The following is a 27,128-nucleotide window of genomic DNA, read 5'->3' as shown; positions in this document are numbered from 1 at the left end:
TCAGCACGCTGAAGGGGACCTAGGAACACACACACACACACACACACTCGCCACGTTACAGGCGCCGCTTGGCCGGGAGCCTCACCTACTTCCTTCATGTATTCGTCAAAGCCTTTGCTTTCCACTAAGCGCCATCTTCCTACCAGCTGCTGAATGGTGGCCATGGTGGGTGCGGGCCGGCGGGCCTAGGGAGCAGAGCAGAGTGGGGCGTCGGGAGCGTGGCTTCCGACCAGCCGGCGCCCCTGGCTGCTTTATAAACGCGGCGCGCGCCGGGCGGTTCCGAGAGGCCAATGAGAGACGCGCCTCGCCCGGCCCCCGCCCCGCCCCCCCGCACGCCCCCAGAGCCTCTCTCCCTGGGCCGCGAGGCGCGAACCCGTTCCACCTGCCCCGGGACGGCGGGAGGTTGGGGGAGCTCCCCCCGCCCAGCGCTTCCTACAGGCGGGGACTTGTCCCGCGCGCCCCACGCCGCCCCAGACGCCAGCGCCTGAAGCTGGAGGGGCCCCACCTCTCCAGCGCCCCACCGTTCTACCTCCAAGCCGCCACTCTTTTTCCTTCGAAATACTCCCAACGGATCGACTAGCCCTTGTTGGGCTTGGGGGCAGGAATTGATTGATCGGTGGTCGTTTGGCTGATGGACTTCTTGGCCTCCTTCATCTCCGCTTCTAGTCAGTGGACTAACCCACATCCCGTACCTTCCTGAGAGAACCTGATCTCCCCACCTTCAGGACACCCCCCCACCTCTCTCCTCAACTCCCTCCTCCACCCCTGTCCAATTAGGGCCTCAGGGCCAGTATGTACCTGATTTGAGTTAGATGATTTTATCAGAAGGCACAGGGTAGGGGAAGATTTCGGTTTCCAAACTAAAACTCCTCAAGAAGTTTCAGTTTAAGTGACCGTCATTGCTATTAAATGTACCCATCAAGAATATGTTATTCGTTTACCTTCCTAGTTGAGTGAGCCCTTCATAGTTTCTTCTCAGACTCCCAAGTATTTAGACTCCAGCACTTTCCTCTTTGCCTTTCATTATAATGATACCCTGTATTTGTTGTGTAAAGTATTACACTTTTCGAAGTGTACTTGTCACAGTATCTTACCGGGTGATCCCAGGTCCCTGTGGGAGTGAGCTGGGATGGGGTAAGAAAGTTGCCACACAGAGAGGCCAGCTGCCTTGATGGAGATACGGTTCATTTACTGAGCTAGATGGTGAGATGAGATGAGACAAGGTTCATTTGTGCTAGATGCTGTGCTTCCTATGCACTTTCTATCCATTAACTCTGAGTTACACTAAATTTTTGCTAGTGGTTTCCCAATTTTTTGAAAGAGGACATGAGGCAGGGAATGTTTGCAAAGTGGTAGAACCAGAATCCCTGTCCAGTCCTCCCGTCAGACCTTGTGAAAACAGGACCACACCTGGTTGCCTCTAGCTCACTGTACTCAAGGAGCTAAGAGCAGAGGCTACAATCTCCTGAACCATACATACCAAGACACTGGTTCACGTTCCATCCTCAACAAACTGAAATCTGAGGTTGGTCATTTCCCATCATGCCTCAGGACATTTACTCCCCTGCACTATATCTTTTTTATTTCAAATTCCTGCCCTAATTTTAGGGTCACCCCAGTTTTTCTTGTGGTACCATTTTAATAGCGAGGGACTCAGGCCGTAGAGTTGTGCCATTAAGAGCCCATATGGCGGGGCACCTGGCTGGCTCAAGTTGGTTAAGCGTCTGCCTTCAGCTCAGGTCATGATCTCAGGGTCTTAGGATCCAGCCCCACATTGGGCTCCCTGCTTGTGCTCTCTCTCCCTCTCAAATAAATAAATAAAACCTAAAAAAAAAAAAAAAAAAAAAGAGCCCGATGTTCCACACTTGAGGCTCTACTGCTGAGAAAATGTTCAAGTTCTGAAGGCAGCTAAGTATGTCATTTGCTCAGTGATGCAAGGGCTGGCTTTTAGACACTTAGGACAGCCTGCTGCCCCAGCCTCCTAGACAGGCAGCTACTGTGTGTTTGGACTTAATGTGCTGATTCAACATGTTTTATCCATGTTTGTATAGAACATGGTAATAATAGTCAGGACTCTGTACTGGAATACTAATTTTTAGGTGATCATAATCAACCATGTCACAGAAATATCAAAAGGGAAATGGCACTATGGTACTAAATACATAAGTACTTACAAAATAGTTTTTATACCAGAGGTGTTACTAAAAGTTAACTTTTAGTTTTTTTATTTTTTAAAAGATTTTATTTATTTGAGAGAGAGAGTGAGAGACAGAGCAAGAGAGGGGGGAGGGTCAGAGGGAGAAGCAGACTCCCTGCTGAGCAGGTAGCCCTGTGTGGGGCTCGATCCCAGGACCCCGAGATCATGACCTGAGCTGAAGGCAGATGCTTAACCAACTGAGCCACCGGGTGCCCCTAAAAGTCAACTTTTAAACACCCTCTTTGATGTAATGAGTGGAAATAATCCTTCTGTGGTTAATACACACCACAAACAACAGAAAGATATAGGCCAAATTACCTGCTAGAGTCTCTCCTGGAGCAAAGAAGAAGGGCATGGAGATGGCTTTGCTGCTGTGGGCGACACACTTCATCCCTTGTGCTCTGGTACTTCTCATCTGTGAGATATATATGGAAAGACGTTGTAGTAGATTATTTCTAACATCCCTCAAGCTCTGCATTCAGATTCCCTTCCTTTCTTAAAAATAATGGGAATGGATTTCAAGTTCTGAAAAACATGAAGTATTTCCTTAACCTGCTAACTGAAGTTCTGTTCTAGGCCACTTAACTTGAACCCAATATGAAACATAAAAACCAAAAATGTTGTAAAAACAAATCTGATTAAACTCTTTGTATGACTTTATGGGATGGTTAAGTAGCTCTTCAATGGAAAAAGGGAGAATTATTACTTGACTGAGATTAATTATGTTATAATACAGGGACAAGGAAAAATAGTTTTATTCTAAACGAATCCTTACAAATTTAAGTCACTGTGCTGGTCATTAGTTTAGGTGTTACATCCTGTCTTCCCTTCATGCTGGAGGGTAATGACACGTTATTCATATAGATGAAAATGGTTGAAGAATCAAAACTTACCAGCAGCTCTCCCCCTCTGTAGCTCTAGAAGACCACCATTTGTAAGACAGATGCAATTTTACTTAATATCTCCAAAAACTCAGTTTTCTCATCAATGAAATTAAGGAGATAAGAATTACAGCAAATGATTTCTTAGGTCCCTTTCAGCTTATCTCCTCTAGTAGTTCATGGCCCTGAAAAATATACTCAAAATTACTCTATTTCCACCTAGTGGTAAAGCGGAATATTTCTCTTCACTTTCCTTTGATGAATGTTAGTAGTCGGTCAGCTTCCTATTCCACAAACTCACACATAAGTTTGGTGTGTATTGTTTAATTTTATTTAAAGACAACTTCCTAGTTACAGTTTGTATAGCTAAATCTGCCTTCCACAAAACTGACTGTAGTACAAAATCATTTCCTAAGGACCATAAGCGTTGTTGGCCGGGAAGTATGCAGCTGGTAGAGAAAGAACATCACATTAAATCAGTCACTGGAGAGAATACACAAAGCAATCCATGTTCAGACAACTGAGTCTTTTCTTGGTACATGTGCAGATTAAGCAAAAAAGGAGGCGGGGGCAAAGTGAACACTATAAAGCAATACCTCTCAAAGTTTAGTGTGCAAACAAATTACCTGGGGATCTTGTTAAAATGCAGATTCTGTAGTTTCCATAGCAGGGCACAAGATCATGCATTTCTTGCAAACTCCCAGGTGAAGCTAGTGTTACTGGTTTGGGAACCAGGCTTTGAATAGCAAAGCTGTAAAGTATGTAAGAACTTGCATATGGCTTTGACACATCAGGGTGACTTTCACTTCCCTGCATAAGGATGTCTGATTATATGCTCATAAAAATGTAAAAAAAAATATGGAAAAGACAGGAAACTGAACAAACTCACTCCAAAAATTATCTTACTGAACATTTGGACTTTTTTTCTAATTAACCTGAGGCAGCTATTTTTCTGTCTGTTCACCGGAAAGTGTGACAGAAGACTTCAAAGGGGGCAGGGAGGGTGGATACTATGTCATTTTAAATCTAGTTTCTCTCTTAAATTTTATAGCCAGTTTTTTTTGTTTTGTTTTTGTTTTGTTTTGTTTTTTGCCCTCATTCTTCCATGTCTTTCTCACTCATGCTGTGTACACCCTGCTTAAAACCAGATCTTCCTTAAGAAAATCCCATTTGGGGGCGCCTAGGTGGCTCAGTTGGTTAAGTAACTGCCTTCGGCTCAGGTCATGATCTGGAGTCCTGGGATTGAGTCCCGCATCCAGCTCCCTGCTTAGCAGGGAGTCTGCTTCTCCCTCTGACCCTTCTCCCTCTCATGTGCTCTCTCTCTCTCTCTCATTCTCACTCTCGCAAATAAATAAAATTAAATCTTTAAAAAAAAAAAGAAAAGAAAATCCCATTTGGAATCCATTCCAAAAGAAAATCCTAGTAAGTGGATAGAGCATGGATCTGCATCTTGTCAGTTGTCTGTAGCAGCAAAACTTCCCAGACGAGTATAAGGTCAAGTTTTAGATCCTTCACTGTATCCAGCCACAATAAGCTACCATTTATCAATGGAAGGTTGTTTTCTTTTGTTTTTGGTAATAAGATTATTTCTCATAAAAGCATTTATAAAAATCGAGTTATTTTATGAGTTTTGTCCTTCTACTTAAAGCAGTTTGATTCCTCCCAACATGTCTGCAAATGGATAGCCGTTAGAACTTTCCAATTGCTGGGGCACATGGATGGCTCAGTTGGTTAAGCAGCTGCCTTCGGCTCAGGTCATGATCCAAGGGTCCAGGGACTGAGCCCCGCATTGGACTCCCCACTGAGCGGGGAGCCTGGTTCTCCCTCTCTTCTGTGCTCGCTCTCTCTCTCTCTCTCTCTCTCAAATAAGTAAAATCTTAAAACAAAACAAAACAAAATGTTTCCAGTTGCCTAAATAACTCATCATAACTATGTGCTTGATAAATTAACTGGATGTGAGAATAGAGAGAAAATGAGACATTGCAAAAGTTACAATAAAAGTTATAATTTAAAAAAACTTACAATAAAGATTTTTGGTTTTAAATAAGGCAGAGGGTATAATGGCTCATCTCAGTATAAGATCAATCCATTTCTCTTGCTTACACAGATCTTCCTACTGTCCAGACTTATATATTATTGGGTATTACATTTGTCATTAGCTCATGGCAACAGATTTCAGAAATATGTAGCCCTTTCATGCCTCATGTGGGTGGTATTCAAAGTGTTCCAGGTCTAAAACAACATGTAAGGGGACATCTTGAAATGCAGCGGGAAGAGACTTGTCAAGCCACCTGCAATAAGCACAAAATGTTAGTTAAAACACTGTGCTTATCAGGTAACATGGTCTCAAAACAAATCCCTGAGCAACCTTAACCACCTCAAGCTCACCTCCAGCAAAATTGGTGCTCCCAATATACATTATATTATGTACAAAGTCTGGGTCTGGCCCAGCTCCAAGCACACGGACAAATTCATAAAGGGTACTTCTGCCCTTTAAAAACTGCAAAAGCAAAAATCCTCCAGATTAGATTTTTTCCACTGGAAGAGGCCAAATTCTTTTTTGCAGATTATACTTTCCCATTTTTCAGTCTCACTTTCCATGTAATATTCTGTGATTTAAGGTTTCCCCCCCAGACTCTTAACACTATTTAATCATTTCTCTTTATTAATAGTTATCCATAAGACTAGATTTTTAAAGTCAAATCTACAAAACCACAGGGTTGCTTCTTTCTAAGCTATTTGTCCTGATGGGTCAGGCCCATTGCTTTCTTTCGTCTGAATTAGCTTTTAAGACAAATCATCAGAATTTAGTAACCTACCTAAATCTGACCGAAGACACTTTCTCAATCCTAACTCTCATGCTCTTTACTTGGTGGTGGGAAGAGCTACTCTAAATCCCTCAAAGACATGCACAGTATCACAAAAACAGCATCAAGCTGGTTCTGTGCACTCCTCTAAAGGAGCCAAGAGGCAGGATGGATCCCTTTGTTTGTCCACCTGTAAACACCGTAGGACACTCTTTGTTCACTGGCTCACTTCTGCGTTGACCATGCTTAAAGATACAAATCCAACAGCATGTAGTGAAAGGTTTATTTTGCTCTCATGCATTTTCCTGTGCTGTCCTCACTCTTCTATTCCTGCATTCCTCCTTTTACAGCAAGAGTTTCTCAATTGAGTGACTCACAAACTAACAAATAATGAGAAACCAGTCTGAGTTTCCAATGAACCACATTCTGTTTTCTGGGTTGGCTGAACACTGTGATTCCATACAGGACTGGAAGGCCAGGTGGGTGTTACCATTGAGGGCAACCATGATCTTGGTTTGGGTCTAATTTAGAAGATGGGATAAAGAATATTTTGCTACAAATCTCAAATGTTGTCCCCTACTTTGCAGATAGTTACATAGTTAATGTAACAGGACAAAGCCGGGGTTCCTAATGGCCTTTCTGCTTTGGTAGGCTAGCAGAACTGAGCGCACTGTTTTTTGCATAGCCAAGGTATGGTGCTGTCCTGGTGTGATTACAAATAGTGCTCTCTTTCACTCCACGTAAATCAGATTGAATGATGTTGGGTGAAGAGTTGTGAGATTTAATTCTTATCTGTCAGGCAGCTCCAAAGCCTAAGTTTCAAGTACAGCATTATCATGGCACTCTAGTATCGTCTAATGAAAAAACCTGAAGTTTGCTTTACAGGAGGGAAAAAGTGCTATAGGGCCATAGTCAATCTTTCCCTACTCACATGGCATTATGCAAATATGTCATATGTGGACTGCTCTGCTTACCCACAAATGAAGGGCTAGCGGAGCTGTCGACACAAGACAGATTCTTTTGATTCAATCCAGACTACAATTTCAGACCACCTAATAATTATGTGGAATGACTTTTAGCCCTTGTCTTCAAGGAGTTTGTTAACCTAAGCTTACACCAGCTAAGGAACTGCCTTTAAAAAAAAAAAAAAATCCTTTGTTTTAGTTCAGCACATTCTGGAAATACCCAGGTATTAAATGTCTTTGAAAATGTCAGCTAAATTCATTTTATCTTTATAATATTCAGTGAATTTTCCAGGAAGATACCATACAGTCTTTTTGGTGGGGAGGGGATACATAGTCTTATTGCTTTCAATTGTATCCTGGAAACTCTAGAGTTTTGTTTGTCTCAACAGGTCATCTCTTCGGCAGGAACCAGGTGGGTGTACTAAATGGATACTTTCTGTTTAAAACGAATGTGCCAAATGCCACAAAGCCACCGTCTAATCAGCAGATTAGAAAGATCTTGTCTGAGAAATACTGTGATGCAACCCACATCGCTACCCAGCTCACCCTGTGTTTTAGAGTGAGTTCCTCACCATGAACTTGGGAATAAACTGACACTTGGCTGTCCCCGAGGTTGTGTGGCGCATGCTGAGATACACAACTTGCAAACTAAAATCTGCCAGTGTACAAGTCAAAACAGGGATTCTGCACTACCCCAGCCTGATTGGTAAGGACCAGAAAATGCTGCTGTGCCCCCTTTCTCGTGTCATTGATATGCCCTTTGGAGAGAAGAGACTCAGAAGCAAAGCTTAATGATTTTACCACACATGTTCTGACACCCTATCTTTCAATAGAAACTATATGTGGTTCCTGGGGGAAGCATGTGGCTCTGTTATGACGAGCTTTATTGTATTGGTTGCATGGTATAAAATAGTATCATGTCTGCAGCTGTGTTATCAGTACATGATGCAAGGTAGTAAAAACTCTAGTCACTCCAAACAACAACAAACCTGATAGAGGTATCATAATGAATCCTCTTAGAAGCTGCAGACCCAAACCAGTCTTGCAAAGAACCCCTTAAACTGAAATATATCCTGAAACTCTCTTTTCTTCTACTGCTCTAGAAGAGTACCAAGCTTCTAGAAACAGGAAAGAATGTCATTTACCAGCGTCTCTTTGAATGTTACTTACTATATGAAAGTTATTTATGTCATTTACTGTATGAAAAAAGTGTTGTTTTAATTGACTGCCTTTCCATTGTATTATAGTTTTGCATTTTGGTTGGCATAACCATTCCTGATGTATATTTACTGAAACGAAAGTTTGGTTCCATTATGGAACAGAAAATCATAACTATCTAGTATTTCACTTGAAAGCAAGTGGGGATATGACTCATAATTAAAATAAAAAATCACTTCAGAATTCAACAAACCCTTCATTTATCACTTTCCAATAAACATGAATAGTGAGTGACACTAAATCTTGTGAAAAATGTAACAGGTTTCCTTTTGCTTTAAGCTTTACTGAGCTGGTGGCCGGCCACAGCCTCTCATTTCATAGGGCAAAGCTCTAGTTCTTTCTCACACACTGATCTTTCTCAACCGAAAGCCTTAAGTCCTCTGTGCTCCTAGGGAACCGAGCTAGTTCAAGTCACTAGCACTTACTTATTCAGAAGTAAAACTTGATCTCTGGTGTCCACACCCAAGTTGTATAATTTTTAATTGCACATTTTGGCAGTAATTCCTGGTCACACCTGATCTTGGCCCAATTAGTTGTGGCTTGAGCATACATATTATTAGCAAATAATTTAAAGTTACATAGTTTCATTTCTGAATATACATTTGGGACTTGGATTCAGAACTAAAGAGAAATCTTAAAATCCTAGAATTCGGAGGAATTATAGAGGTCTTCTACTTCAACTAAAGCCTATTAAGTTTCTCTCAATACAAATGAAACGAGTCTCTACTTAAATCCTTCGGGTGATAGAGGCCTCGCTTCCTCCCCAAGAAGCCCTTTCTATGTTCTAATGGTTCTGATTGGGAGAAAGCCATAATCTCTACTGTGCTGAAATCTGCTTCCAGTAATTTCTAGCTATTGGTCTTAGCTTGACCCTCTGAAATAACAGAATTTTTATTTATTTTTTAATAATTTTTATTGTTATGTAAATCACCATACATTACATCATTAGTTTTTGATGTAGTGTTCCATGATTCATTGTTTGTGCATAACACCCAGTGCTCCACGCAAAACGTGCCCTCTTTAATACCCATCACCGGGCTAACCCATCCCCCCACCCCCCTCCCCTCTAGAACCCTCAGTTTGTTTTTCAGAGACCATTGTCTCTCATGGTTCGTCTCCCCCTCCGACTTACTCCCCTTCATTCTTCCCCTCCTGCTATCTTCTTTTTTTTTCTTAACATATATTGCATTATTTGTTTCAGAGGTACAGATCTATGATTCAACAGTCTTGTACAATTCACAGTGCTCACCATAGCACATACCCTCCCCAGTGTCTATCACCCAGCCACCCCATCCCTCCCACCCCCCACCACTCCAGCAACCCTCAGTTTGTTTCCTGGCATTAAGAATTCCTCATATCAGTGAGGTCTTATGATACATGTCTTTCTCTGATTGACTGAAATAACAGAATTTTTGCTCACTTATCCTTCCATAGGTTTATAAGGCCTATAAGTATTTGATGATGATATTTCATCCGTATACCCAAATGTATTATATATAAAAGACCTGAGAGAACTATAAATAAAACTCTTTAAGTATGTATGCATGTGTATGTATATGAGTGCATGTATATATATATAGAGAGAGAGAGAGATAAGGAAACAGAGAAAGAAACATAGGGAGAGGGAGGGAGGGAGGGAGAGAGGGAGAGCGGTATGAGTTATAGCAAAAATAATAGTGAAAAAGAATAACTCCCTTTTCAATTTCGAATAAACTTAGAGGCTAGGAAGGACCAAATAATGTACTGAAGCTGTTTAGCAGGACTATTACAAAACATTCTGAAAAAGAATCATTTCCACTCTACGTAATTAGAATATTTGCATAATCTAACTGCAGTTGGTACCTGAATAAAGTCTTTCCATAGTAAGAAATAACATAATCCCAAATCATAGGATTGCCAAGAATTCCAAATATATTCTGTAATTATTTAAGTATTAAAAAATACTTTATAGGGAGAAATATTCAAATGAAAAATGAGGTAAGAGGGTTGGCCTAAAAATTAAATTATTTCTATCAATCATATTTGGTCTATGAATTGATGATTACAGCAATCCTAGTGTATGGATTTTAGCTATGGAGAATTTAACACTATAATTAATTATGCAGGTGCTTGGCCTCCACCTTTGTTCCTCAGGAAAACCATATATCATGACAATGTGTCATATAAACAGATGATGGACACAATTTGCTCACTATCCAAGCTGTAACAGGAACTTCTGGGTTCTTTAGTTAAACTTCTTCAAAAAAAATGTCATGATCTCTGTGGCCTCAATTGTCCTGTGTCTTCACTTAAACTGAAAAAAGATTATCTTAAAAAGATTATTTAAGAATTGAGCTAGAGCAGCTTTTGTCTCTATCATAACCACCCTTCAATACTTTAAGATACGCCAGGCAAAGAAACACTAGCATCTCTCATAAAACAATCATTTTATTAACTATCCACCCTAAAGGCACAATGTTGAAAGAACAGTGGCCTAGGATGTAGGAGACCCTCTTCCTCGAACTTACTCTGCTATAAAATAACTGTATAAACTTAGATTTGTGTATTCTCACTGTAAAAGGAGAAAAGAGAGTAAATCAAGTTTCAAGCACATACGTATTAATTTCATATCTTTAACAATCTAGAAAGAAAGCTGCTTTGACAATAACAACAAAAAACCCTAACTATGTCTTTTGATCATCTGTCATCTAATTTAAGGGTATAGTATAATGGATGAAAATTAAAATTCATGCTATTGACTGTTTTCAGACTCAGACTCCTGAGCAAATTTCATAATATAACCTTTATTCTTACTGCTCAGCCCCCTTCTGCCCAGCAAGATCTTGCTGAAGGGGGCGTTATAAGTAGAGAGATGGAAAAGTTCCTGCAGTCAAGGAAACTGCCAGGGAGAAATTTTCAGTGATTGGGGGAGCGGAGAGGGGGTGGTTATTCACACATGAGATCCACAGTAACAGCTCACACACACACACACACACACACACACACACACACACAAGTCAGCTTCAAATATCTACTAAGTGCAAAATAAATTTCAGATATATTTAACTTTATTATTCAGATGTAAATAAGTTTCAAATGGAACTATTCCAGTCAAATAAGACTTTTCCCACCCTTTCTTTTTCCTCTCTTCCCCAACTCTAGAGCAGTCAGAGTAGCCTCTCAGAGGCAGAAGGATAGTTGAGAAGTCTCCTCCTTTCCTGATGGAGGTGTTTCAATCTGCACAGAAGCTGAAGGACAGGAGGAAGCTGCTCTTTGCCTGAACAAGGAGGAGGCCCCTCTTAACACCCACCAGTCCCAGCTGTATTGACTTACGCTTGTGCAAGAGGCACTCCTTTTGCCCCATATTTCCTCCTCCTTCCTTAACCCGACTCTTGTTTTCCTTTTTCTTTCCTCATCTGCAAAGGATTTCTGCTATTTCTTGAAAAAATTGCCAGGGTCTATGCTCAATCTATTATCTAAATCAATTAAGTCAACTGGATGCCACTGAAAACAAATGGCACGAAGACAGCATGAGTAGATTTGAACATGAAAACCTCACTACTAGGTTACTGAGTGTGTTTATTTGTTTTTACTATCACCAGACCCTTGATGATTCCATCATTCTGCACATGACTCCATGGGCTGAAGAAAAGGTGATGAAGAACATTGATGATGTATTGGAAATTAGTGACCATTCGTGTAATTAAAAAAAAAAAAAGACAATCAAGAGGTTGGGAATGGACTCTGTGGTTAAAGAAACTTTGGGTACTGGAAATACCGTGGAGATTAAGTCTCTCTTTATCTTCCATTTATTATTCAGAGATGACATCTCCTTTTCTTCTTCACCTACTTAAGGTGTATGGGGCAAGAAGGGGAGGTTCTCTTTGAAGGCTACAAGTTTAACTTGCTCATTCAGTTTCTCCTTACCGTCAGCAAGAAGAAAAATTATATATGCATATACATTACTTACAAATAAATTCAAGAAGGTGATTCTCCTTTCTTCTCCACACCATCTCCAAAGTCTCACTCAGCTTTTCAAAGACAAGTTAAAGTAACAGACATTTCAGTTTGAAAATTTATTTCTGGAATTTTTCCTGGCCCCAGGGATCATTTAAGGTAAATGATCATCTCTCACAGGTTTTCTCTTAACTGAGTAAAAAGTAGGTATAGTTTATAAGAATTTCTGAATTAAGATTATTAGGATTTATAAGGAACTTTAATAAAAGGGTTTGACCTACTTAAAAGGAATGGGTCAGAAGTTTTAGGCACCTTTTGTCAGTTTAATTAATGCTACCTTCTGTAGTAATGTATTGCAAAAGTTCTGGTATCTTCAGAACTTTCATCCAAACACTATGATAAACAGAAGATACATTAGGGAGACCTCAGTGTTCATCTTAGCAAAATGTCCAGGCTTAATGCCTCACCCTCTGAACGGCTTGCTTTGACATTGCTCTTTTCAGGCCAATGAATCAACAACAATTTACTAAGATAATTTTAAAATGGTTACTCACACATGAGATCATCATACTGGTACCCTGCCATATGTTATTAAATTGTCTCAGGTCACAGCAAACCCTTTCAGCTACAGCGTGAACAGTTACAGCTAGGGAGTAGGTCATAATGAGAAAAGACCAAGAAGACAGCTTAGTTACCTGCAAGTGCAATTATGCTGCATCTGGGCAAGGATGATGTTTCCTCTGAGCTCCCAACCTTACTAGCAAACATCAAAAATTAGGACTAATGTAAAATAGGAATCCTCATTCACAGCTGATAAGATTGTAAATTAGTACAACCACTTTGGAAATCTGTTTGTAATTACCTACTGAACTGAACATTTATACCAGGAGACATGTGCAAAACTGTTCATGGTAGTGATATTTGCAATAGCCCCCATAATGGAAATAACTCAGATTTTCATGAACAGCAGACCGGATTTTTTAGTGTGGTATAGTCATACAATGGAACAGCATTCAGCAATGAAAATGAAATTACAGCTACTTGGAACCACTTGGATGACATTTCTTAAACATAATGTTGAGTGAAAGAATCCCCACAGATTAAGAACCTGAATATCTACTTATAAAAACATCCAAAAATAGGGGCGCCTGGGTGGCTCAGTCGTTAAGCGTCTGCCTTTGGCTCAGGTCACGATCCCAGGGTCCTGGGATCAAGCCCGCATCAGGCTCCCTGCTCCATGGGAAGCCTGCTTCTCCCTCTCCCACTCCCCCTGCTTGTGTTCCCTCTCTCACTGTGTCTCTGTCAAATAAATAAATAAAATCTTTATTTAAAAAATCCAAAAATAAATAAAACTAATCTATGGTGTTAGAAGCCAAGAGAATGGTTTCTTTTGGGGAGGAGAGAAGGAAGAGCCACTGGGAAGGGCATGAGGGGGCTTCAGCGTGCTGGCAAAGTTTTCTACCTGGAAGATGATTACATGTGTGAGTTCATGTCATATTTTATCAACCTGTACACATAGGATTTGTGCACTTGTCTCTATCTAGTGTTAGGCTTTAATTAGGGTTGTTTAGTTTTAAAAGGAAGATATAAGCATTAGTGAAAGAACTTAGAAATATCTTGTCTCAGGGAAAAAATAGTCAATAGTTCAATAAAATTCTACATATATTATTAATCCTAGCTTATAAAAGAGTCTCTTAAATTATTTTAATTAGCTAGAGGATCTCTAACTTGAAAGTTTTTACTCTGTCAATTTTAACCGGTCCGCTGAGTACAGCTAGAGTTGGTTGAAGTTGGCAATTAAGGAAGTCGATTTTGAGGGGGTCCCTCAATAACTTTTGATCTTCTATATGACAAGGTCACACTAACAACCACAGAGGTGAGATTTAACTAAGAAATATCTGCAGGCTCCTTTTGGAGACTAGTTGTATGATCTTGAACAAGTCACTTACTTTCTCTGTTCCCTCATCCTTAAAAGAGAATCATAATACCTGTTTAAAGGGGCACTAGAATACATATGTATGCATGTGTTTTTAAATAACACACATTATTTAGTTAATGGTAACTATTATTATGAATAGAACAACCTAATTTATTTGCTAACAAATTAAATAAACTGAACTGACATAAAAAGTAACTTCTCAAGGTTTTTATTACACGTTAAAGCGTTCCGGGGCGCCTGGGTAGCTCAGTTGGTTAGGCAATTGCCTTCAGCGCAGGTCGTGATCTCAGGGTCCTGGGATTGAGTCCCTGTGTTGGGTTCCCTGCTCAGTGGTGAATCTACTTCTCCCTCTCCCTTTGTAATCTCCCTCTTCCCTCTGTGATCTCTCTCGCTCTCTCTCTCAAATAAATAAATAAAATCTCAAATAAATAAATAAATAAATAAATAAATAAAACATTCCAAAAGTACAATCCTGGCCCCAGCAAGTAACTGGTTTAGCTCACAATATCTGGAGCGGGTATTCTCTGTGGTTCCAGATACTTTCTTCAGAATCTAAGCTAACAAATGTGCCCCTAAGACTTACTTGGTACTATGGTTTAGCTAGTATCCCCCACATAAGGACTTCAGGCATCCGTCAATGACTTTCACTTGAACTTTTATCATGAAATGCCTCTAGGAAAAGGGTAGAGGAGAAAAGAAGACAGGACATGAGCACTGGAAGGGCAAAAAGAACATCATTATTAACATAAACAGGGGCAAGGGAAGAAAATATGTAATTCCTGCATATTCACAGAATCCCTTGAAAGGAACATGTAGATTAGGAATTTGGTCTGTGGTATGTCACAGGGAAACTTGTACGCCAGCTGTACAACCAGCAGGACACAACCTAAACATTAATATCTTAAAGTTTTAGCTTCTGGTCTGTAAAATGGATATAAATTAGAGCTTTTAAATTATTTTTTTAAAAAAGATTTTATTTATTTATGTGAGAGAGATAGAGAGAGTGAGAGAGAAAGAGCACGAGCAGGGGGGAGAGGGAGAGGGAGAAGCAGGCTTCCCGCCAAGCAGGGAGCCCGATGTGGGGCTCGATCCCAGGACCCTGGGACCATGACCTGAGCCGAAGGCAGACGCTTAACCACTGAGCCACCCAGGCGCCCCGAGCTTTTAAATTCTTCTTTGAGGTAAAATTAATGATTTAATTCTTTAATTGTTAAAAAAAAAGCTCTTATTAGTCTTTCTGTTGTTTGTTTTTTACATCTGCAGAAAGTACATCAGTCTGAAGCTACTTACAAGAGGTGGAGAGTTAGTGAAATTCACACAGACCATGCTCCCTTCTGTGAGCCCAAAGTCTGCTTAAAATCATCTCAGTTGTCTTAGGGGCTTTGAATGCCATTCAAATCATGTACTATTACAACCACAGAACTTTATAGGTAAAAAAAAAAAAAGAAAACAGACTTCCCAGAGCTCGTTCCAGCCCAGTAGCCAGAAAGGCAGAGAACGACCATGTCCTCATCTTATCTGTCTTTGAAACTTCCTCCAAAAATTTTGTTTTGACCTAAAAGTATTGATACTGACATAATTTAATTAAGCATGCACAAAACTGCAGCGTTCCAGAATCTGAAATTGATATAATTAAAGTGAAATGCAAAGTGTGCACCTCTGACACCATTTTTTTAATGTCACACTCCATCACTTCTGTTTAATATCAAATCACAAGAGAGATTTTTCATCTGTTAATTGCATTTTACATGCCCTTCATCGTTGGCCTTGAAGCAATTAAATTTGAGAAAAATTATTGAAGCAAGGGCTAAGGTCCAAAATAATCAAGTTCGCTAAAGTTGCTTTCATTTAATAATGTCTCTAGCAGATAAATTACCATTCATAGTTTCATGCTACTACAGCTTTTTTACTCTCAAAAATACTTAGATTAAAAGCTGAGAGACCTAGAGAAAGATTTTTATTTTCAAAATATTTGTGGAAATCTAGCAAAAAGAAAGCTGCTCATTTCTAATACTGTGTTATAGAAATTATTATTCTTTATGTTGAGTATACATTATTAGCAAAGAGTAACAATAAAATTACAATTTGTCAATTTTCATTATCCCCCATCCATGTGTCTCATGAGCTACAAAGTATTCTTGGCGGTGTTATGGCTCAGGTATTCCCTGCAGGCTTAGCACAGAGGACCTGAGAATTTGACTTCTAGTCGGTAAGAAACCTAACCCATGACATTTTTGATTATTGGGTTGAATCATATGAAGTTACCCTAGTTAAAAAATGTAGTTAAGAATTGTCAAATCCAGGGAATTTCATATAATAGAACCAAATAGCTGATAGGTTTTGAATACAGGCCCTTGGTGTCCCTGGAAATATCTTTCTCCATTAAACTGATATAAATATATATTTTGGAATTATTATTTGATCAAGGGCTCTTCTGTTTACTATTCTCTATCTTTTCCTTATCCATTTACTCCTTTATCCTTTGAGCGGATAGCTTCTATTCTATAATCCCAATTGAGACTCCTCTCTCCAAAATCACTGATAATTGCTCAGGAAATGGCAAAATCCAAAAACCTTTTCCTATCACCTCGGCCCGTCTACAGTCTTGGCCGATTTGATCATTCTCTCCTTTCAAAGTGTTTCTTCTTTCGTGTCCATGTCACTGTATTACCCATTTCTTGACTTACCTTTCTAAATTTTTCTCTTTTCCATTCATCACCTAAATGAAGGCATTCTATTAGTCTCAACTTTCATCCTTTTTCTTGCTCTATAGATTTATACTTTGATCTTAATCTTCTTCACCCTGAGAGAATGAGCTCTTGTTGTGCTTTTGGGCCACCAGAGCATACACAGCTGTACTCTCCTTTCCTCTTACTCAATAAAAATGTGCCGTTTCCCCTCTATTAGCAATCCCTCCTTATGCAATCACCTGCCTTCCCACTACCCCAGGTTCACTGATGCCTTATCTTATCCTTTGTCCTACACCCTCAATCCCTTCCTAGAGGCTCAGAATATAAACTTGCTTGATTTTATCCTGTGATATAAAAAAAAAAAATCTTTTGACTCTATGCCACCGTTTAGCTACTGCCCTATATCTTTTTTTTTTTTCATTCACAATCCCACTTAAATATTCTAACTTGTTTTAATCTTTGTCTCTTTCTAACTTTTATTACCTAATGTCTTAGGTCGGACAACTCCAGAAGGTGACTCTGATGATAATTTGATGGGAGTGGCTTATTTGGGAGACAATCCCAGCCAGGCGGATAGGGAGGCGACTTAGAGAAGGAAAAAGAGTCCAGACAGGATGTGTCAATTCATAGGGTACTACTGTAGGAAACTGAGATTTGAATCTCCTCGAGGACATTTGAGAAACGATGCAGAACATGTCCGAGAAGTTTTCCCTCTTTGGAGGTGGGAATCCTGGGGTACTTACCCATCAACTCTCATCCTGGATCACTGAGCGTTGCTCCTGGTGACATTGACACTCTAGCCCTTCTGGCCAGCTCCAAGACAAAACTGGGCGCCTGCCGGCCCCCAAGGTAGAAAGTGGCAGGTGTTTGCAGTAGGAGGCCATCAGCAGGTATGGGAATGGCAAATGCCGAAGGAGGAGCACCAACTGTGCCTACTACACCCACTGTAATTAGCCTCCAGCTTTTACCACTTCATTTTGTGGTGTGGAGCCAATGATCTCATAATTGCCCAACCTAATGAAATTTCTTTTGTCCTCATACTTGCCCTCTCTATAGGCAGCATTTCGGTCTTCATTCGTCAGCCTCCTAGATATTTTCCTTTTCTTGGCTTTTAAGAAGCCACTCTTTCTTGCTTCTTTCACCTCCATGCCAATTTCACCTCCTTTTCAGCTGTCTCTTCTCCAAGTGTTGGTGCTTCACAGGGCTCTGCTTTGGATTTCTCATCGTGCACACTATTCCTTAGACATCCCTTCTAATTCTATGACTCCCGCAACCACTTACGCGATGTTGACTTCTGAATCTGCATGTCCAGCCTAGACTCTTCTCCTGAGGTCGCAGCCATGCATCAGATTGTATCCCATGCTTCTGCTGCCCAGAGGGTCTGATCATCTTAGCCTGAATATCAGAAGTACTCAATCGCAGCACTAACAAAACAGGAGGATTATCTTCCCTTAAAGACACGTGTTCTTCCTCCTACGTTCCTTCTCAGCTAACCGGTAACACAACGGAGAACGTGGGAGTCATCTGAGTCCTTCCCTTTTGCCTTACTCTTCACATCCAAGTAGTGACCAAGCACTGCCGATTTTGCCTTCTTTTAATGCTCTCCAGTTCATTCTCTCTTAACCACGTTTTGCCTCTAACCTTACCTCATCACTCAGGAACCTTCACCCTGATGCTAGAATGGTGTTTCAAAAACATGAATCTGATCAGTTGCTTAGAGGAAAAGCCCAAATGCCTTATTACGATATGAAGAGCTCCATGAGTTGGCCCCAGCTGGCCTCTCCAGCCTTATGACTCACTATTTCTTCTCCCCACCCTCCCTGTACTCTAATCATTACAATGCCCAAGTTGTTCCATAGAACTCTAAATCTCCATGTGTTGATTTGTTTAACTAATACTTCTGTATAGTACATATAATGCTATATAATTGAAGAATTTTACAAATATTAAATTATTTAATCCTCATAACAACCCTATGATATATGTACTATTCTTATCCTCACTTTATAGATGAGGAAATTGAGGCCCACAGAGTTGAAGTGATTTGGCCAATGTCACACAGCTAGTAATTAAGTGCATGGCCAGAATTTAAATCCAGGTGGTCTGGCTTCAAAGTCATTTTCATTGACCCCCCTCCCCCCCCACCACCACAATGAGCTGGATTTGTGAACCTCATCCCTCTGTGCCTGGAACATCCTCACCCACTTCCAGGTCCTTGTCTATCAAATCTTTCTTGATCCTTCACGAGTTTGATAGACTCGATCTCTTTTCTCCTTTGAACCCCCTCTGTAATAAATATAAACATACTTACACTAATTTCTGTATGTTTTTTTTAGTATACACTCCTTGACTGCCTCTCTGACTAGTTCCTATAGTTTTCTCTGACTCTAATTGTTGAATATTCCAAGATTTTCAATTTAATTTAGCCTTTGAGCTCTTTTTCTCTCTATCTGCTCTCATTCTCTTGGTGATTTCATCTGCTTCGGGCTGCAAACACCATCTGTACAGGACAACTGCCACATTTATATCTCCTGCTTACAATTCTATCCTGAACTCTGGGGACATATAGAAAACAGCCTCTTCCATGAATGACTTCACCTGGTTGTCTAAGGGGTATCTCACCATTCCGTGTTCAGACAAAATTTCCGATCTTTCCCTCCTCCCACAGATTTCATCTCGGTGTTCTCCCTCCTAGCCAATGATAATGCCATGCATCCAATTGCTCAGGGCAAAACATGGTGGAGTGATCGTTTATTACCCCTTTTCTCTCCCACCCCATAATCAATCAATCAAGTCCTATCAGTCTCCTTTCGAAATATATCCAGAATGCAACCACTCTCTACCTCTGCTATTAACCTGGTCTAAGCCACCGTCATTTCTTACCCAAATTAGTCTTCTAACTGATTCTGTTCTTGTCTCTTTATTTTTCCCAGTGGAAGCCTGAGTGATACTACAGAATATAAGTCAGATCATGTCACTCCTCCACGAAAATCCCTCTGATAGGTTCTCTCCTTCTTAGCAAAAGCCAAATTCATGTCAGCAGCCTACAAGTCCTTCCTACATGAGCTGTTCCCTGTCACCTCTGTGACCTTATCTCCTATTACTCTACTCTACTGCAGAAACCCTGAGCATTCTTGTCAGGGTTTGTCATTCTTCCAGTGTCATTCTTGTCATTGTCATTCTTCAGGTGTTGCAGGCCATGATCCTAACCCAGGGCATTTGTACTGTGGTCTTGTCGCTACATGCCGCTCTGCCTAGAGCATGTGTTTCCCATACATCTCATACATCCTTGCTCCTTTACCCACATCTGGTCTTTGTGCAAATGTTATTTTCTCAGCAAGACCTTCCCTGATCACCCTGTTCACAAGTGAAAGCCCCTAGGTCTAACATTCTCCATCTTGCTTTTAGGCCTTACTTTTCTCCATATCACTGTCTAACAGTATACATTTCACTTCTTCATTTTATTTTCTCTCTCTTTCCATTAGGGTGTAAATTTCATCTAAGTTTGCTGCCCCAGTCTTAGCACAAGGCAGTGTCTATCATATAATCAGTACTCCAAAAAAGTTGGCCATTGTACCCATCAGTCTGTAGCCCAGAGCATAGAACATGTTAGGTCTTTGGTAAATGTTATTTGAATGGATCAGTACATTTGTGACTGAATATATTTTCTTTTTATCATATCCCGAAGCTATCCTAAAATTTCTATGAAGGTAACCCCAATCTCTATTTCTATTCCAAACCTTTCTTCCATACCTCAAAGTTGTGATGCCAACAGCCTCTTGTTTATCACATCCTAGGTGGTGTAGCACCTCCAGCTCAAAGAGTCTAAAACTAAACTCATCCCCAGACACACATCCTCCAAGCTCAACTAGCTTTCTAATTTTTTGATTAATGCTCAAGACCTTATCATCACTTGGTCACCAGTCATTTTCATACCCACTGACTTCTATATCCCTGTATCCAAATAATTATCAAACCCTGAAAGTCTACCTAAACAGTATTTCTCCAGTTTTTCTTTCTCTTTCCATTCTCACTAATAACACCCTCATCAGACTTTGACTATCTCTTTATTCTGTCAATCCAATCAGCCATTTTGTATTATACAGAATGTTCCATAAAATGGTTTTCTTGATCAGAAAAAATGTCACTCGGTAGGACAGACTGACATAGTATCGTTCATTTCAATCCTTTAGCTGTATTAACATTAATTTGTTTGACTAGATAAGCAAAGCCAAGTCCTGAATCCATGCCAGTCAAAAGCCATTTAAATCTTTGTGGTGCTGATGGCAAGGATCTAATATAGTCCATTTGTCTCCTGTGTGCTGGTCCCTCACCCCAGGGAATACGTTCCATTGCGTTTTGTAAACATTGTCTCCCTTGTCGACAAACTGGACAATTACAATTACTAGTTTGTACTTCTAGTGCTATGGTTAGGGACATCATTCAGCTCAGTGCTACATGGCTCAGTTCCTGCTGTGACTACTCATGTTATGTACCCAAAAGACCACTTCTAGCCAAAGCATCTATCTGTTCCTCTCCGATCTTAGTAGGGGGTTGTATTATTAAATTTATTTACATGCTTCTGTTAATACTCCCTCTCCCCAGAAGTTTATGTTTAATGAGAAAAGGATTTGTGTTTTAGTAATCTCTTGTACCTTCGAAACTGTTTGAACATATTAGAAGGTGTGTGAATGTTGAAAGTAATTGAATAGAATTGCTTACAGATTACACTCATTTAGAACATATCATACAAGTTTTTTGGCATTAGAATGAGCTGTATATCACATGCACTATACATCCAAACAATAACATTTCATTCAAGAATGAGTCAAGAGGCTGTGCTTTCTTTGATTCGGCCAATAAAGAGGAAAAATTCTGCTAATCCTCATGGATTAGGACTATAACACCAGCTCCCTCTGTTGTTCATTTTAGAAATGACATGACATTTGAAGCTATTTTGAGCAGGCACAAAAAAAGAAGATCCCTCCAAAGCAAATATTAATTAAACTAGAATAAACCAAAGAAGACATATTTAAAATTTTAGTTATTTGAGGCTGCCATTCAGGATATACAAGGAAGAAATAAATCAGAGGGCATTAGGTGGCAATTTCATACAATGTGTCTCCTTCCCTGCTGATTATTATGAGCAACAAATATATACTGTGTTTAGGAAAATCAATGGTAATGGAGTCTAACATAAACATATAATTTCAGTCTCTTTGAAGATAGTTTTAGTTTACATAAGGATAATCCGAACAAGTGGTTCTCAAGCTTTGGAATGCATCAGAAATCCCCTGGAAGGCTTGATAAAACATGGATTGCTGAGTCCAACCCGCAGCGTTTCTGTTCTGGTAGGCTTGTGATGGAGCTAAGAATTTACATTTATCATATTCTGAGAACAGCTACTCTAGACCATGCTACTAAATGTGATCTACAAAACAGCAACATCAGCCTCACATAGGAGATTTGAGAGAAAAAGAATCTCAGGCCCCCTGATAGATCTACTGAGTCAAAATCTTTCTCAAATGATTTCTGAGTGATTTATATGCACATTAAAGTTTGAGAGGCAGTGGCTTAAAGCAGGGGTGGCAAACTTTTTCAGCAAAGGGCTAGTTAGTAAACAGTTAAGCTTTACAGGCCCATAGAGCTTCTGCCACCACTGCTTATCTCTGCCATCTTAGTATAAAAGAAACAGAGGGAGTGTGGCTGTGTGTCAATAAAACTTTACTTATAAAAACAGGAAGTGGGCCAGATTTGGTCCACTGCTCATGCTTCATTGACCTCTGACTTAGACTGTGTTTTCATGTATTTTTTTTTTTAAGATTTTATTCATTTATTTGAGAGAGAGAAAGAATGTGAGAGAGAGACAGCAAGAGCCTGAGGAGGGGTGGGCGGGGCAGAGGGAGAGGGAGAAGCAGACTCCCCGAGGAGCAGGGAGCCCGATGCGGGGCTCCATCCCAGGATTCCGGGATCGTGACCTGAGCCGAAGGCAGCCGCTTAACCAACTGGCCACCAGGCGCCCCTACATGTATTTTTTTTTTTTTAATGTAGTTTCATCTCCCACAGTTTCTGTTTCAGTGGTTCTAGGATTAAACCTGCTATTTGTATTTTTGACAATAATGAGGACATTTTGATTCAGGCGGTCCGAAAACAACACTTTGAGAAACACTTTTAGCCATCATTTTTCTTTGCATTTTAGATATCTATGGTTTTCTTGTAAGTAGCTCCTAGAAAAATAAAAACCCTGGATCTATTATTCTTTTCAACAACACCTTCTATGTTCTTCAAAATGTTTCCCACAGGAGGGCTGGACTGGCACTGATGGTATGTGTTTTCTCCCAACAGAGCAAGCTGTGCACTCTGAGGAAAGCCGGCCCCTGAAAGAGTTGCTACTGCACATATTTTCCCAGAAGGAAAGAGGACAAACTGCGGGCACATTTAAGCAGGAAACTCATTGCAGAAGAAAACTAGAGGCAGCGAGAAGTGCAGTCCCTTCTCCTTTATTGCTTCTCTAATTTTTCCAAACCAAAACTCAACTGCTCTAGCTCACGTCTTTAGGGAATAGTTTTATGATTAAAACAAGTCAGCAAAAAAGTATCGCGCGTTTACTTTCTCGCGATCCTCTATCTGGCGAAGAAAGAGAGGGAAAACAAAGACAGCTGCGAAGCGAACTTGGTTCTCACCCTCCAAATGGCTAGTTGTTTCTTTCTTAAAAGTAGATTTGAATTAACCTTTTTGTCCCAATAATCCGAGCCCTCTCACCACCTCTCCTTTCCCCAAAAGGCACCCACTCTAAATTAAGTCTATGAACTTTTCTGCTGCCATTCTTCTTTGCTTAAAAGAGTTCTGGGAAGCAGTATGTGGTAAGAAATTTGTTAATGAACCGAGATGAAAATGATAAATATTGTTTTTCATATATTTTCTGAAGATGTATTTTTCTCAAAGTGTGTGGAAAGATGTTTAGATTTTTTTTAGCCTTTTTTGTCAGCTGCCTTCAAGTGTAGTTTTAAATTGTAAGTCTCTTGGGGGTTAATTTTTTTTTTTTTTACAATTCTTTCCTAATTATTAAAACAATAGGGTTCCTAATTGGCAATTTTTAAATGCAGATAAATGACAAGAGAAATCATGCATCATGCCACTGCTCAAAGATAGTCCCTACTCACTTAAAAAAAGAATTTGAGGTGAAATTTAGATAACATAAAATTAACCCTTTTAAAGTGAATGATTCAGTGGCATTTAGTACATTCCCAATGTTGTACAACAACCACGTCTATCTCGTTCCAAAACATTTCCATCCCTCCAAAGTAAAACCTCTCACCCATTAAGTAGTTTCTCCCCATCCCCCCACCCCTTTGCCCCTAGACGAAGTGAAGCTGGAATCTCCGGTAGTGTCCATGCTGACCCATTCCAGCTCAGGGAAGCTCCTTGCTCCAGGAGGTAAGAGGTTCTAAGGCAGCCTCCGCCTTTTTCTCGGTGACCATGGCCCTCAACTGAAGGGGCCGTGCAGGACCAGGGCAGGCTCTGGTAGTTTTCAGGTCTTCCTGATAAAACCTCCTTAAATCTGTTCAGACCAAGCAACAATAGTGTCCCATCCTGTCCCGTGTGGGAAGAAGATCTGAAAGAGTGGTTGAGGCTGGTGGCAGGATGCAACCTTGCACATCTCCCGCTCTTGGAGAAGAGAGAGAGGCTGGGACTCCAGTCAGAGCCCTCATTCAGTAGGAAAGTCTGTGGACCTGGAGCTGATGGCACCTTCAACTGGGGTCCTCCAGCTGGTGCCCGAGGCAGGGTCAGCTTGATGCCAAGTTAAGGAGGTAAGAGGCACAAAACATGACAAGGGCTTGTCCCTTTGAATTATGAATGGAAAAGAAGTGGGCAACTTCGAATTGTCATAATTAATCAGAAATGCATGAAATTAGACTATGCTTATATTTAACTCTTGCTTCAGATGTACCATCAAAAAAAGGTGTTATCGGTGCTAAGTTTAGCTGCTTTCATAAAGTTTTCTTTTTATTAAAAAGAATTCCAAATATGTTACCAAATTTTCCCTTAGAAAGTTTTGCCAAATCACACTTCCATTCAATCTTTATCAGTTTGGGGGATAGACAATTGTATTTCTTTGCTTTAATTTTCACTTCCTTGATTCTCGGGGATATTGATACTTTTTCATGAGCTTATTGATCATTTATAATTTTCAGTCAGGAACAGTTATTTGTAAATACACTTCAATATGACTGATTTTCCAAATCAGATTTACAGATTGCCATAAATCAATAGGAACACAAGTGAGAACATCATCATCATCATCGTCATTATTATTATTTTATCAGTGGATTATCTCCCATAATATCCTTACTTATACACAATAAAGCTTATTAATATCAAAGCCCCTTCATTTTAATTTTGTGGATAACTGATAAATCAGAATATTTGAGAAGAGAGAATAGCTTGGTTTGTCTTTCACTATATGACTCCATATCTAAATAGTATGAGTTCAACAACTAAAGATGAAAAAATAGGGGCACCTCAGTGGCTCAGTTAGTTAAGCGTCTGCCTTTGCCACAGGTCATTATCCTGGGGTTCTGGGATCTAGCCCTGCATTAGACTCCCATGCTCAGCCAGGAGTGTGCTTCTCTCTCTCCCTCTGCCCTTCCCCCTGATTGTGCGCAAATGTTCTCTCTCTCTCTCTCAAATAAATAAATAAATAAAATCTTTTTTAAAAAATAAAAAAAATAAAGATGAAAAAATAAATGTCTTTGGTACTAGGTACACCCCATGTTCCTATTTAAACTGGCACTGTGTTTGAGCTTTGTGGAATTTTAGAGCCGGAAAAGACCCAAGAGACCATTTAGTATAGTTCCCGTAATTTTATAGAGAAGGAAGCTGTAGCCCAGTCTGGTGATAAGAGTTTAACAGAGGTCACAGTCAGTCAGGGGAAGGATCCAAGATTCCGCCGTCCTTCCAATAGGCTAGTCTTGTATAGCTAGCAAAAATGTGTGAGAACTTAAAGCCTCCATGCTCCCTCTGCAAGTCTCAGGCTAAAAATGGTGGCCACAATCCAATAAATCATTAGAACAAGGAGTGGGGAAAATATGGACCCTTTTAGCTGTGCTAAACATGTTTTTCTTGCCATACATAGCCTGAAGCTAAGGCAATACCAATATTTCAGGTATTTCAGGGCAAACATTTCTTCCTTCCAAATCTTCTCACTTATATATCAATATAGCAATCAAAGAAAGCAAGAAAGAAATCTGACAGTAAGTAGATAAGAGCTTGAGCCCTAGATTCAGAGTTTCTGAGCATGACTTCTGGTTCAGTCATTTGCTAGCTACATGTTCAAGCCTCACAGTTTCACCTGTAAAATGGAGATAATAGTTATTATATTCACAACTACTAGGATAGCGGTGGAAATAAAAAGAAGTGATGCACGTAAAATACTTAATATAGAGATTAGCATATGACATTGGAAGAGACAAATGGCTGTAAGTGCTCTTTTAAAGATTAATTGCAGAATGTGTGCGGTATGCAGCTCTTTCACTTAATCTCAACGACAGAGGGGAAAAAAACTATCTGCAGTACCTGAGATTGTTGACTACTTCAAATTTTGCAACACATTTTTGTTTTGTAGATTAAGCATTGTAAAAACACGTGTGACTTGGATTTTTCTTTAACAGCGTGTGACTTTCTTTAACAACCCTGGATGTGAGATAATACGCTCATTAGAAAGCTCTTCAAGACATAGAGCATGGGAACAATAATATTTCAAGAATCTACAGTATGGAGGCAACCGGGTGGCTCAGTTGGTTAACTGTCTGCCTTCGGCTGGGATCATGTTCCCAGGGTCCCGGGCTCCCTGCTCAGCGAGGAGTCTGCTTCTCCCTCTCCCTCTACCTGCCACTCTGCCTACTTGTGTTCTCTCTTTCTCTCTCTGTCAAAAAAAAAAAAAAGAATCTACAGTATGTGTTCAAAGACAGAAAAAAATTTCAACAGTTTATTAAAAAGTCGGTAAAATTTCAGATCATATCAAAAGCCACAATTAACTAAAATACTTAAGAGATCAATTTTGAAAAGAAATAATGAGTAAGCTTTTCGATTATTTGATGAGCAAATCAGTAAAAAGTAGTAAATTACATCAACACACCGATAAAAGATAAATTTCTTGCTGATTTGACAGGGAATGACTAACACTGATTAAGATGACATAAGATTCATAATATGCTACTATAAAGCAGTTAGTGACAGCTAACTGGGTAATAAGTATTGTCAATGCAAGAGTATTTGAAATTGGTCACTGCTTGAGTAAAATGGAAATGCCCAGAAATCTCGCCATTTGTCATATAAAGAAGTAACCAGAGAGTAGGCAGCCCCAAAGTAGTAGGAAACTATTATTACAAAGTTGCAGCCAGCATTTAATTAATTTGAAAACTTATATTATTTTTGTAGGTTTTGTGATGTTTGGGGTATATGTCAGCTTTTTAGAGTGTGTCATTTGTTGTGG

At 39.9% G+C, this 27,128-nt stretch overlaps 1 protein-coding gene and 1 long non-coding RNA gene across 3 annotated transcripts in view; one reads left to right on the top strand and one right to left on the bottom strand.

The window, feature by feature from the left end:
• Window positions 1-240, bottom strand: part of FABP5 (fatty acid binding protein 5) — a 4,190-nt gene extending 3,950 nt beyond the window's left edge. Inside the window, exon 1 of the mRNA XM_025870767.1 lies at window positions 86-240. Within this exon, the coding sequence (XP_025726552.1) occupies window positions 86-164 (79 nt within the window). The 5' untranslated portion in view covers window positions 165-240. The remainder of the gene's footprint in view (window positions 1-85) is intronic.
• Window positions 1-26,580, top strand: part of LOC112823182 (uncharacterized) — a 27,449-nt gene extending 869 nt beyond the window's left edge. The window contains exons 2-4 of one of the 2 annotated variants that reach the window (XR_003207957.2): window positions 7,240-7,556; window positions 11,650-12,163; window positions 22,979-26,580. This is a non-coding gene — a long non-coding RNA (uncharacterized lncRNA). Of the gene's footprint in view, window positions 1-7,239; window positions 7,557-11,649; window positions 13,376-22,978 lie in introns of those variants that run through there. The other variant, XR_012378247.1, reaches the window with a different exon arrangement.
• Window positions 26,581-27,128: the final 548 nt, after the last annotated feature.

This window comes from Callorhinus ursinus, unplaced genomic scaffold, assembly GCF_003265705.2.
Source record: "Callorhinus ursinus isolate GAN/ISIS: 27379988/994484 unplaced genomic scaffold, GSC_fseal_2.0 scaffold5, whole genome shotgun sequence".
Taxonomy (NCBI): Eukaryota; Metazoa; Chordata; class Mammalia; order Carnivora; family Otariidae; genus Callorhinus; species Callorhinus ursinus.
The sequence above is the reverse complement of the archived record's forward strand: the minus strand, read 5'-3'. Positions and strand labels throughout refer to the sequence as shown.